This window comes from Candoia aspera, chromosome 6 (genome assembly GCF_035149785.1).
Source record: "Candoia aspera isolate rCanAsp1 chromosome 6, rCanAsp1.hap2, whole genome shotgun sequence".
NCBI lineage: Eukaryota > Metazoa > Chordata > Lepidosauria > Squamata > Boidae > Candoia > Candoia aspera.
The window spans coordinates 88,931,044-88,945,370 of record NC_086158.1 but is presented as its reverse complement, the minus strand read 5'-3'; the positions used below and the strand labels follow the sequence as shown (position 1 = coordinate 88,945,370).

The window sequence follows — 14,327 nt, the reverse complement described above, 5'->3', positions numbered from 1 at the left end:
GAATGCCATGCCACCATTGATATATTTATGTGATTCACTGTAACCATATGGGGTACACATCATATCTGTACAACTGTAAATAATGGTATCTGTGGGAGGAGAGGGATGTTCAGACCTGGTCCTGGAGTTGGTTATTGAGGGATGCTGAAATGTCCTTTTCCCCCTTCCCAGCCTTGCCCCTGCTGGTGCTATCTGAGATCCTTGGACTCTGAGTTCCCATTAACTATTAATAACTCCAGGATGCCTGTGTGAGCAAAGTCTCCAAGAGTCAAATGCAAAGCACTCCCCATCAGCACTTTGTGCTGTGCAGACCAGGAGCAGGGTGTGTGGGCCAGGAGGGTCACCAGCTACCAAGCCTCCTGCAGAATCACCCAAACAAGGAACCCCAGAGACACCAATCCCTGCTCTTGCTACTGGAGGCTCTGTGGAGTGGCCTGTGGATGTGTGCCTAAGGTGAGTCCCTCTGAGTGGTGTATGAGCCAGTAAGGATAACTAGAAAGAGAGAGAAAATAATGTAACCTCTAAAGTCTGCATTATCTTGCATTACCTTGCAACAAGTTGCCTGTTGGTGAGATTGAGGATTAACAAGAAAAGCATTCTGATAAAAGGCAAGGATGCTAAGAGAAGCACTTGCATCTATTGACTTCTGCTGAAATTCTCTTTCTTCTCTCTGATCACTAAATGTTAGCTTACTTTGGAATGACCTCTGTCAACTAAATCCAGCAGGAGCCTTTTCTTCCATTAGAACAAGAAAAAAAGGGGCCACAGGAAAAACACTTATTTGGAACTACTGTATGCTGTAAGAATCCACTGAAATCCCTTTTTGGTTGAAGTGATCCATTCAACATTTTCACTGACTGCCCTAAAAACTTTAGCATTCTGAATTAGCTGTCTAGAGCATTTTGGATGGCTGCCCAGCTTTCCCTGTCAGTTTCTTGGCCTTGGTGAATGTCAAGAGAGATTGGATCTTCTCCTTGGATATACTTCAATATTTCCTCCTACCAGACTGTCCTGCTTACTAACTTATTTTACTAATAAAGCAGAAATTCCCTGCCATTCCCCACGTGATCAGGTGGAATGACTGCTACCTTGTCAGATAGTTTTACACCTTTGTCAATGCGAAAATAACAGCTTTCCAGTTTTACTCTCTCTACTGCTGCCTCTGATTTTGTAACTGCATGAGACAGGTTGGCACTTGGCAAAAAATATGACACAGATTCAACAGTTTTAATGGAAAACAAATCCAAATTGGTAATTAAACACCACCCAGAAGTCATTTTGCTGAAGTATGGATACCTCATTTGCATTGACTAAGGTGTCCACAGCAAAGGTCAGCCTTCACATCTGATTTTTTTAAAAAATTAAATACTATTAAAATAGTTTAACTTTGAGTGGAGCAGAATACCCTGACCAGAACTCATCTGGAGCTTAAATCAGGAATTACTGTGTGAACTTTTATGTTTGTTGATAGATGAGAGAGAGAGAGAGAGAGAGAGAGAATGATACTGTTTTCTGCCCTTCAAATGGAAGGATAATGAAAATAAAATCTTATTTGAAATTGATACATTTCATAAATTCTCTCTGTTTAATGCCTGCAATTCTAGTTGGATCCTGGAGAAGAGATGGCAGAACCAACAGAATTTAGATGTCCAGCTAGCCAATTTTTCCTTCTACTTTAAATAGAAGGAGCAATCAGCTCCATGGATGTCTAAATTCTATAATTATACTGTTGATCAGGGAAGTCCTCTTTATTTCACTATGACTGAAGTTTTGGTATGCAAATGTCCAATCTCTTATGCACAATTCTTGGTATAAAACTGGAAGCTCAATGCTGGTTTCCTTTTTAAACACACCCACAGCCTCAGAATTAATTTGGGATAGCAAATCAAGACAAACTAAATTGATTTGTTGAATTTCTTCTTTCAACCTGCTTCCTCTGTTCTAAGGCAGCTGAATTCATAAGAAATATGGATACCCTTATTTCTAAGGATTTTGAAGTCAATCAATTTGTCCATGCTATTGTTCTACCTTATAATGTAAATAATCTCTTCATGAAAACAAAAATTAAGAAAGATTTTTTACTTCTTACAATCTTTTTTGAGAAGGTAACATCTTGTCTTTGAAGGCTTCATTTCAAGAGTATATTAAAGATTTAAATGTTCAACAAATTACACCTCTCCATTTATTATAATATTATACAACATCTGTCTTGTGAAAAGAGGAACTATATCTATATCTGTCAGTTGTTTCAGGTATCATCCTTAAAGACAAAATGCTGTATGCTGAGCCAAAACAAGGCAATGGATAACAGGAAATGCTATTATATAGTGGTGAAATTCTGGAAGAAGTATAATGAATATTCAGCTTGCTTCTATGATGCCAACAAGATTTCGTAGTATTTTTTAAATCTCTAGTGAAGAAAAGAGTCTTCACTGCAAGACTCTTTTCTTCACTGGAAAGTGAAGGCTTATTGGCTCTGTTCTAGGGAACAGAGCCAATAAGCCTTTAAAAGTGTAGGTCCTGGTGACATAGGGAAATGTCAGAGAGTTGGTTTGGATGCTAAATATATTTTGTTAGGTAAGAAAGTGAAGTCTGGGATCTCCATGGTTAACTTTCTCTAAAAATATCACATAACCCATATTGGAAAGACAAGGCAGGCAGAGATATGGTTGTCAATATTTATGGATGAGAAACTAGCGGTTTTTTAATTTTAATCAATTAATTAAGATTAGAATAAATTTCAGTACTATATTTTATAACAAGGCAAAGATGAGTAATAGTTGTCAGTGAAATAATGATGGAAAAAGAAAGACTGCAGAGAAAACTGAAATAAAATGGTTGAAAGTATAAACAGCTATTGGAAGCACCTCTAAAAAGACCTCTTCATTCTTCCCTGATTAAATGTTAAGCAGTTACTTGAAAACATAAACAAATATATGATAGATCACAAACCTACCATCTCAAATATAATTTTGGACTAAGAGACATTAAAATCCTTGCTTAGTAATAAAATTCATAGGGGTTGTCTCAGTACCTCAGTTATTCCATGAGTTTAACGAAAATAAAACGGTTGGCACTGATATAGTTTTGAGCCACTGGAGGAATGACATAATGAAATAATATACAGGCAATAAATAAAAGAACCATGAATTTAATGGAGTTCAATTCTATGAAAATAATTAAGATTTTAGTTGTGGGCTGTGATTCTATGGGAGAAAGCACTTCTGAAAAAAATGAAACAACTTCTGAATTTAGATACTAAAATTGCACTGCTAAACACAAACATTCTCCCAGATGAAATCAGATTTTTGCAGCCTAGATGGAAGCCCTTTGCATATATCACATACCCAGCACAGACTTTATTTCTATAATTTCTTATTAAATTACTTATATGCTCTTTCTCATGTATATGCACAAAAATCTCAAGAGAATTGGCATGCAAAGCCCAAAGATGACATTCCATCCAGGCCCCTTAAAATTAAATGCATTAAAACACATGTGTATCAGTTGGTTTTTCTTTTTTGCTTCCTGTGTCCCTACTAAATTATTGTCTTTCTTTTTTCCTTTTCCTGTATATTAAAGCATAACAATTAATAAATATATTTTTACCCCTCCATGTGAGGTGCAATCCATTTGTGCCAGCAGCCAGCAGCAGCATCTGAATAACCCGGATTAGTTTTGTATTCTTTCTTTTATAGAGTTCTGAAGCACTACTAGACTGTCACTTCACCTAGGCAGGTCACTCTCCTGATAATAGAATCTGAAGGCTGGAAAGAGACTGTTCTATTTGAAGATTCATACATGATAAGCATTTTCATGCTATTGGCCGCTAGGAGTGATAGAGGAAGTCAAAGGTAGCACATGGAAAACAGTGGGTTAGACTGTACTCTCAAGGCTGCCATCGCTTCTAGTTCCTGCTTCTTGTTTCCACAGTCCCTCCTTTTATAATGGAGTAGGTACCATGCCAGGCTCCTTGTAGTCTAATAGTCTACATGGACTTTCTGGATCAGGTAGATAGATTTTCCAGCTAAATATAACTCACTGATAAATATTCCTTTCTTGTTAAAGATAAGCACAAGTCTCCGGAAACCATTTTGTAAATTATCCTATTATTTCTACTTTTCTTGGCACACATATTTGGCTGGATAAAGCTATTCCCACCATTTTGGACACCAAGCCCAAGGCCTTGCTCACAGCTCAGAAATCCAAAGAAATCATCCCAGGTAGATGGCTGTCTAGCCTCTGCTTGAAAGCATTCCATAAAAGGGAGTTCGCTCTTCCCTGGGTAAAGGTCCAACTGTTTTTCTAACATTCAGTTGGAACCTGTCTTCATGTAATTTAAGTTTATTATTCCCTTTCCAGCTCATTGGCATGGTATTTCCAGGACAGCTATTTCACATTCCAGGAGCCACGAGCAACATCACATTTCTAGCTACTGGAAGAGCCCACTATCCATTAACTGGATCAATCAGGACTGCTTTAAGTAGAAGGGCTACAATGAATCCCAGAGGTTTGACTTAACTTTACCGATTTGAAGAGTACAAATTGTAAAACCAAATATAGTAATACAATCAGAAAATTACAAAACTCAGGGGTAATTACTAACCAACAACATACTGGCATATTTACTGTTGGCTATTGCATAAAAAACCAGAAGATTTAAATACAATAATATACCCTGGTAGTCTAAATAATTTTGAATGCATGGAGTGCAATGGCCATTGCATAACATTTTGCAGCATCCCTAGTGCTTGTTGAGTTATCTGCGAACAGGAAGAGAACAGAGTCTTTGCCTTTTAGGCTTCTGCTTTTCTTGTTGTTTATTCATTCAGTCGCTTCCGACTCTTCGTGACTTCATGGACCAGCCCACGCCAGAGCTTCCTGTCGGTCGTCAACACCCCCAGCTCCCCCAGGGACGAGTCCGTCACCTCTAGAATATCATCCATCCACCTTGCCCTGGTGGGCCCCTCTTCCTTTTGCCCTCCACTCTCCCTAGCATCAGCATCTTCTCCAGGGTGTCCTGTCTTCTCATTATGTGGCCAAAGTATTTCAGTTTTGCCTTTAATATCATTCCCTCAAGTGAGCAGTCTGGCTTTATTTCCTGGAGGATGGACTGGTTTGATCTTCTTGCAGTCCAAGGCACTCTCAGAATTTTCCTCCAACACCACAGTTCAAAAGCATCTATCTTCCTTCTCTCAGCCTTCCTTATGGTCCAGCCTGCTGTACTTAGATAAAATTAAATCCTTATGCCAAGATAAGTAGAATGGTCAATAGTGAAGAATGTGCATTGTTGGCTCCTCATCTTAATTGTGCTGATGGCAGCACATCATGTTTAATCAGGGTAAGGGCTCGTCCACGGTTTGGGCTAAGAGGTTGGCAAAATAGGGAGCTACTGAGAAAGGTCTGCTGGGTAAGCCAACAAGGTAAAATGCTTGGTAGGAGCTTAGGTCTTTCTGGAAGTCTAAATCAAAAATCCACTGACCAACCATAGGTATTAAGTAAAGAAGCCACAGAGTCCTAGCTTTAAATGGATTCTCTTTTAGCCACAAAGAATGCTAGGGAAGTCGACAGGTCAGTGGTTCAGCTGGCAACGGTGCATTTGTGCTTCAGTTGAAATCAGGCTGGTCTTGACGGCTTCTTCCTATCTGGTCATAATTCTGGAATATTATTTACCTTGCTCTCCACTCCTGTCTCCTCTGTATATATCCATTACATACATGCATACATACATACATACATACATAGCACATTATCAATGAATGAAGAATTATTGTGAAAATGAAGAAAGAGGTAAGGGATTCCATACAATGTTCCATGAGTAGACCCTCAGGATGGAGAATGGGTCAGGGCTATCTTCTTCAAGTATTTGAAGAGTTATATAAGTGTTATCATATAATATATACCACAAATCATATCCCCACTATCAGTTTTCTCTGCTTGAATCTGAACATCTCAATCTCACTTTGTATCTGCCTGTCCCTGAACATCTTTCTTGCTCTTCACTTAATTCATTTGTCTAGTTTTTTCTTTACATATAGTGCCCAGAACTGAGCACTAAGGTAGGAACTGACCAGTGCAAAACAGAGCAAAGTACAGTTCAGTTGATACAATCTAAAATCACATTTGAATTTTTCCAATTATTTCACACTTCACATTCTTATTCTTATATAAACTAAAATAGACAGACATGATACATTCTATGCAATGCTGTACTGTCATTCTGGGGAACTCTTCCAGTACCACTATAGGTTTGTTATTCTTTCTACAGGTGCGTCTCTTCTAAACGAACTGGTAGCTTCATCCTTGACCATCAAACTCTTGAAAAGAGATCAAAAGATCTCCAGGTAAGTTTACTTTCTTGTATAGTGCAGCTACTCTATCAGTGGAATCTTGTGACCTGATCTCAACCCGGTGGGGTCTCTAAAACCAGAAATCATCAGAAGTAACAAACATTTTTGAGTCAATATGACTAAACATTCTCCCTCACTTATTTCACAGTCCTCTAAGTTTAATACTTTTTTCTTAACAGTTGATGTTCACTTAACTGAAGTTAACGGAACAGTCTATTCCCTTGTGTTTTCATTGATTCTCCATGAAGTGTATAGATGATGGCCATTTTTCCATTTCTTTCTGCGGTGACCCTATTCCTTCTTTGGTATAACACAATCCTTTTTTTGCTTCTACTACTTTACTTTATAGCACTTCCACGAGGCTATAGCTGCTTTTTTAAAAAAAAAATTTTTTTTTAATTTTTACTTTATTTTATTACTTTATTTTATTTGTTTTATTTTAAAGATTTGTATGGCTGCCCATCTTAGAGCACAACTCTGGGCTGTCCTTCCAATAGTCCCCATGCCCACTGAAATCTTCTCTCAGTGCCCGGTGGTTGCATTCCCTGCAGCCCTTTGCGAGATACGCTCCCTGCAGCTGACTAAGAAAGGGGTGCAGAAGGCAGCCTTCCCCACCTCCACTCCATCCCTACCCACTTTGCTTCACCATGTTAGTCCTGGGGGAGGACAAGGAAAGCTGGCCTAGCTACTCCAAGCAGCCCCAGAGCCTTGGGTGAGGGCACCGGGGAGTTTCAGAGGCCTTGCAGCCCAAGGGGAGGGGGAAGCATCATGCCAGGAGCCAGGCATTGGCGGGAGTCCCTGCCAGTGGAAAAAGTATCCCCCTCCCCCACCCCATGGAGTTCATGTGTCTCAAATTGCAAAACAGATGTTTTGCCCTTTTGGATTTTTGGCAGCCTGATCAGGGATGAAGGGGTGTGGCACTGCTTTGGAAGCAGGGCCTCTCTGGAAGCAGCACCAGACCCAGGTGGAAATGATGCCCATCTGAGAAAGGGGCCTGAAACATCTGCCATCATAAACCCTTCAGAAGCATCCTTAGTGTTTTCTTACAACAGACTAACATGGTTATTCCTCGGGAGATCTTTAATCCATTTTCTTGTCCATGTTGTCCAACTTTTTTTAAACATTTTTTATCCTGCCTTTATTATGTTTATAAATAACTCAAGGCAGTGAACATACCTAATACTCCTTCCTCCTCCTATTTTCCCCACAACAACAACCCTGTGAGGTGGGTTGGGCTGAGAGACAGTGACTGGCCCAAGGTCACCCAGCTGGCTTTCATGGCTAAGGCGGAACTAGAACTCACAGCCTCCAGGTTTCTAGCCTGGAGCCTTGACCACTAGACCAAACTGGCCTAATAGACCAATTTAATAGACACTATCCTGAAACTATTTAGTCTGGATTGAAAATATTTCTCTTTCACCAACAGATATTGCCTTTTCTGCCAGCTCTTCTTTAAGATTAATTTTCTTCCTAATTCCATGAGTCTGAATTAAGTTACCAAGCCATCCTAATTGGTTGAAGTTATTCTGGCAAAGGTTCAATTGGATTCCACCTTCCCACCCTGGTGGGAATGGAATCACCTGCCAACACAAAACAGTGTGAGTAGTGAGTAGTGGATGCCTGAGGGAGCAGCCACATCTGCAGTATTAATGGAAATCGTGCTGCTAACAACTGTCAAGATAAACAGCATTCTGTAAAACAATAAATGAGATCTGAACCATCCACACAAATACACACACATTTGCTCCCCTTCTAGCATCAAAAGTCTAGGGAACTGACAGCTATCCAAGTTCTGCAGTGGTTTCACCAAGTAATCTAGCTAAACTTGTTTGGCAGTTCAAATCCCATGAGTCGACATTATGTTTTGGCCACTATCTCCCGGAAAAAATCAGAGCCTCCCCCCACCCCCAGAAAAGCCCTGTAGCCTGCAAACACATATATGTAAGCATATATGGAGACACAACACAATGTTGCTACAATGCCACACCACATAAAATCTGGCAACTCAAAAGATCGAAGGGGTGTAATGAGGTCTACTGTTTCTATCCCAGGCAGAACATTTAGGGACCCACAGATACTCACGGCATCACTGGGAACCAAACAGAAGAGAAGGTAATGAGACCTCAGACAACCCAGCACTGCAGCAGGGTCATCCGTAGAGGAGTTAACAGTGCAACCCAGCCATCAAAGCCCCACTCCATAAGGAGCATTGCATTATGTGCACATCAAAAGTGGGCAGGATTTGATCACCCAATTGTGGCTGCCATTTTGACGCTGTTAACCTGCCACCCCCATCCCCCTTGGCAGACACTCCTGCACTGCAGTAGATCAGTATAGGAACACAAGCAGGGCCATCTTATTCTAGGTACCTTGACCTTAATAACAGAGCAGTAGAGAAGCCTTGGAAAGGGACTGCATTAGAAATCCAGGCACGGTTGTCTCCTCACAGTCTGGAGACTGGGTAGGCATGGCTACCATCTGTCTGAATCCTGCATATTTTTAATAAGCCTGAGTGCCCCATGGCCTGCTAAGTCATACTCTCTAATAGTCCAAATCTATAGCTGAGACAGGACAGTTCAAACAATGGAGCTTTCTGCCTTGGAAGACCACTTTGGGATGGGTGGTCTATTCAGGAGCAAGCTCTTATTTCCAGTAGATCAGGTTTTGTAGAAAGGCAATGGAACCACTCCTGTGATAGCTTATCCTTCTACCTTCTATGTCTTGCCAGACTGGAAATTCTAATCTTTGCCTGAATATGATGACGACTTTCTATTCTACCTACTGAATCTTAATTGTCCATATAGAACTTCATGTATTTTGAACCCTAGAGTGGGCTGTGACTAGCCCACCTATCAATTCTATCACGAATGCCTCTAATAATACTTGGACTATTTAAATTACTATACCAACCTCTTGGGACAGTCAGTGACAACTACCATGCCATGGTTCCTCACTGCTTTTTCCATAGGCAAGTTAGAATGCCTTGAGATTATGTTTTCATATAGGCAGTACACGGCAATGTCATAGCAGCCTATGATCCAGGAAGCATATATGATTCTCAGGTCTGGAGCATTCACTCTATTTTGCCACTTTAGAGTTCTCATTATGAAAGATAATGAGGCTAAGTACTAGACAGGAGTTGGAGTGGGGAGTTTGATTAAGTACCTCTGATCCCTCCCACTCCAGATTATTGTGATGATACACTGCACCTTTTTCTTCTAACAAACAAAACTTCTGGAAACCTTTTAGAAAGGTTTGCCTCATATAATAGAGTACATTGAGCACCAGAGTGATCTTCCTGACAGTAAAGACAGCAGAGCATGTACCATTATTTCACTCAGGAGCAACCATCATCAAGCAATGATTTGATTTTTATGATTTTTTTATGAGAAGAGCCCCACTGGGTCAGACCAAAGGTTTATCTAATAGAACAATCTAACCTCATAATAGCCAATGATGCCTCTAAAAAGCCCAGAAGAAATATATGAGCACAATAACACTCTCCCACATTCATATCATAGCAACTTATACTGAGAAGCAGAGTGCCTTTGATCCATTGAGCATTATCAGTAGACACGGAATTCCCTCTTCATGGTTATTCTTTTGTATATCATAGTGCAATAAAAAAACATTGCTATAGATCTATAGAAAATTTTGATTAATTGAATGTGACAAATCAGTTAAGGATACAAAAGCATTATATCAAACTAATTAGCATAAATACATACTGTACATTGATACAACAATGTTCACAATTTAATGTCATTGCAATAATACAGTAATAGATAAAAGGGAGAAAAGACATTTGCATAGTGGCAATTAATTTCATAATTAAGGTTACAGGGAACAATCTGCCCAGCAGACTGATGTGAGAATATCAGATTCAACCTTACCTTGAAATGACAGTAATGAAGACAGGGGAACTTTACCAAACTCCAAACCTATTCAGGAGCTGACTTACACAATACCATGTCTAAGGATAATGAGTGGGAAAGGTTTGAAACTAGTTAATACTGCCAGCATGGGAAGCTACTGCAATCACTACATTGCCTGTAGATCATCAGGTACAATCATAATCTTGGGAGGGACCTTTGAGGTCATCTAATTTGACAGTTTGCTCAGTGCCAGATCCACTGACATATGTCTATCCACTCTGTATTTGAAGATCTCCTTTGAAGGAAAACTCTCCACTTCATGTGGCAGCCTGAAGAGTTGGGTTTAAAGACCACTCATCATCCTGGTAGCCCTTTTCTGAACTGCTCCAATTTGTCATTGTCCTTTTTGAATTGGGGTGTCCAGAATTGGACAGTAATCCAAATTGGGTCTGACCAGGGAAGAGTAGAGTGGAACTATTACTTGCCATGATCTGACAGCTAGCTCTTTGGATGCTTGGCAATTTTGGTGATGGGTTTGTCTGGGAAAATACAGAAGGGTTCTGTATGCATCTATATTATGTTCCTTTGTTTGGGGACATAAAGGTGGCTGTCACCTTTTCTATAGATATGTAGAATTTAAAATTGTTCCATCATGAAACAGCATTAGTTCTGCATCTTACAAGAATCAGATTCATTCCACTATTCCATTCTCACACAGAAGACCCCTCGAACAGCATGCCTCTTGCAGGAACCCCAGCTCCCAAAAAGAAGAGAAAACCTACTAAACTCATTTTAGAATTAACCCAAGAAGGTAAGATATATCCCATGCACACAAATTCCGTTTCCAACAATTCTTCCCTAGCATCTATAGAATGCTTTACAAAAAACATAGAGGTCATTCTCCCAGACAGAGGAATCACTTTGACATAATATGTACAACTACAGTCTTTGATAAGTCAAACAGATGGAGAAAGGAAATGGTGGTCAAATTATGGTGAGAGCCAAAGAGCAGCATGCTGTAATTTGTCTCCAACATTTTTCTGGTCAACAAAGCAACCACAGAGGTTGAAATCCAAAGGAGAAGACAGGTATTTCTTGTGGATGTAAAATTAAAGACAACAAAGATTTGTCAGTACATTCTTCTGAGATTGTCTTTCTAGAAAAAGCTATGAAAACTATATGCTTCTTAAGTCCAATCCCGCCAGACCTCCCATAAGAATATGGTAGTCAGTGGTACTGAAAGTCCTTGACAAGTTTAGTGAACTAATAGGGCAGCACTTCCCTGTCTGTTTCCTAGCATGAGCTTCCACCAGAATGACAATCTCAAACTTGGGTCTGAATATGGAATGGAACTAAATAATCAGTTTCCCTTAATACTACATGGATTGGAGAGGCTATCATCTACTCCAGCATCTTTCTAAAAAATGTAGGTTGGACATTTGGTAACTGTTCTTGACGATAGTCTCAAGAGTTGATTTATTCAAAAGTAATTGTATCACATGCTTCAGGTCAGCAGGAACTACTCTCTCTCAAAACTGATTCTCTCTGAAGCCCATATATTCAGTCCAGCAGATTTCAGCCACTAGGATGTGTAGGGGAAGATCTTATTTTATACATCTAGACCCCCCAATAATTTCAGTTCAGATTATATATGGTATGCCTCAGGCTCTAAGTAAATTGTTCACTTCTTCAGCTTTGAAGAATTGAAGAACGTATGTCAGACTCTTAAAAATATGGGTGGTTCAGCTGTCATAGGTGGGAACAATTGAATCTGCAAAATAAATTGAAAATTGAAAATAACCCTTTATGAGCTCTGCTATCTGATCATGCAGACTTAGGTTTCAAAGGCTGTTTGCTGCCTGAAACAGTTCCACCTTGCACTGACTTAACAAGGGAATGGGTTTTTTTTCAGTATCATCACTGAAGATCAGTTCAGCTATTTTCATTAATATTATGTCACGTGATCTTATGTCATCAACTCAATTGTTTCATTGCCTTCAGCTCTATGGAAAACTAAGGAGTCAATACAACTCTATATTTGGTTGAGGACACGGGGAAGAAATGTTGTAGATGTCCATGTCTTTCAATCATAATAACTGAAATTCAGGATTATGTAGGATCAGCAGTTAAAGCTGCAAGAATGTCTCCCACTCTCCCAGAGAACTCAGGGGTTTTTAGCTTTACCCATCTTCAGGTAGGTTCAAAAAAGGCAACCTCAGTTGTGAATATTAAAATTTCTCAAGATCGCTGACCTAAGGGGCCTTCAACATCATACCTTAGACCACTTGATTAGTTCAGTTAGGAGACAGTTGTTCTGGAAGAAGGTAGTACAGCAATAGAATCCTATCACATGTCTGCTACATCAAATCTTGTATTCCCAACATCAGGCAAAATGCTGAACAGGGTAACAAATCAGAGGGATGGAATTTCTATGTGCTCTTGCTCCTTAAGCTACACTTCACATTACTCCTAATAACTTGGCACATCTGAGAGATGTTCACACCTCCCCTTCATCCCACCAAGTTTCCATGATGCAAGCCACATTGGCATGGTCTTTCCGGGAAAGTCAGAAATATGATACAGTGATCAATAATAAGCAGTCTTTCTCAACTTTTTGACTCTGGAGGAACCCTTGAAATATTTTTCAGGGAGACATGCAGGGAACCCCTGCACATTCAGGCTCAAATATAGGCCAGAAGTTACAAAAGTTTTATATTCATTTCATGTGTAGGCCTGTATATATGTATGAACTGTGTTCTTAAACTAAAAATAAAGAATGAAACTTACCTTTTAATTGTGAAGTTGCCCAAATTTGAAATAATTTTTAAAATAAATAATGATCTCCCAGGGAACCCCTAGTGACCTCTCGAGGAACCCGAGAGGGTTCTCTGGTTGAGAAACCCTAGTAATAAGAGTTAGAGATATAGGAGGGCAAGAGTGAAGTTTACAGCCGAGCCATCAGAATTATTGAGGCAGAAGGTGAAATGAAATCCTAGACAGCAAATACTGATGGAAACTATATGTTCCTGGAAGTTGGGACTGTCACATATTAGAGGTTCTAGTATGCATTTGTCCATCTTTATTTGCACTACAGTGAGAATCACACAAGAAGCCATTAAAGAAAAGCTTTAGCATTTTGCCATTTGAGGTGCAAATGGCATGGCCTCATTTTCAAACATCAGTTCTGAAAATGTCTTACAGAAATTAGTTTTTTTGACCTTTCTTTGGTTTTCTACTGTACATTTGTTTTCTACAGTAGATTTTAAACCATGATGTTAAGATAGTGCACTGAGAACAAAAGGAGGATGACATGAAGTAATCTTACTGTGTAACATAGCCTGGTGTTTTTGCAAGAATCAGTATGAGGCACTGCTAATTCTGCTGAAATAATCAGAATGATATTGCTTTACTTAAGAGGGAATTGTTGGTTTGTGATAACCAGTGGTGGTGGATTGATGATCAGAAGCCTAAGTAAAGTATAGTAAATGTAACCAGAGCAATGAAGTTAAATATTCTGAATATCATAGATGTCATTTTGGAGCTAATTGGAGCAAGTCTCTGTTGAATGAGTCCACATTTCCATTCTAGGGTTGTTTCTGCTCCCCAAACATGGTTGTCATCTATGCTTGTCTCTCAGATCAACTTTCTCCCTCTCCATTTCCCTGTGATTTTTGTCTCCTTTTTCTGCAGTTTGTTTTCCTTTCTCTTTACTGCACCAGTAAGAGAGATTTTTATAAATTAAATCCATAACCTCTTTTCCATGATCAATGTTTGCATGTTTTAATTTTTTCCAGAATGATGGATTTTTTTTTATTTTTAAATTTTATTTACAAATTACGAAAAACAGACAAAACACTAAAAAAGCCCCACACAATTAATGAAACAATATTTAAACTTAAAGAAAAATAATAATAGAAACAAAAAAAGATTAAAAAACAGACAAACTAAAAAAGAAAGAAAAAGGAAAAAAATCTACTTTATATATTATGCTTATCAATAGTCACTGGTTTACTAATAAGTACTATACACTACTATAATATGATCAATACAAAATATTATTGTAAAATATCAAAAAATCTCTGCCGTTGTAGAGATTATTGCT

The 14,327-nt window shown here is 39.1% G+C and overlaps 1 protein-coding gene across 2 annotated transcripts in view; it reads left to right on the top strand.

The window, feature by feature from the left end:
• The first annotated feature begins 276 nt into the window (after window positions 1-276).
• Window positions 277-14,327, top strand: part of MYOZ1 (myozenin 1) — a 32,419-nt gene continuing 18,368 nt past the window's right edge. Inside the window, exons 1-3 of one of the 2 annotated variants that reach the window (XM_063306174.1) lie at window positions 277-453; window positions 6,269-6,344; window positions 10,944-11,036. In XM_063306174.1, the coding sequence (XP_063162244.1) occupies window positions 10,961-11,036 (76 nt within the window). In that variant the 5' untranslated portion in view covers window positions 277-453; window positions 6,269-6,344; window positions 10,944-10,960. The remainder of the gene's footprint in view (window positions 454-6,268; window positions 6,345-10,943; window positions 11,037-14,327) is intronic. The other variant, XM_063306175.1, reaches the window with a different exon arrangement.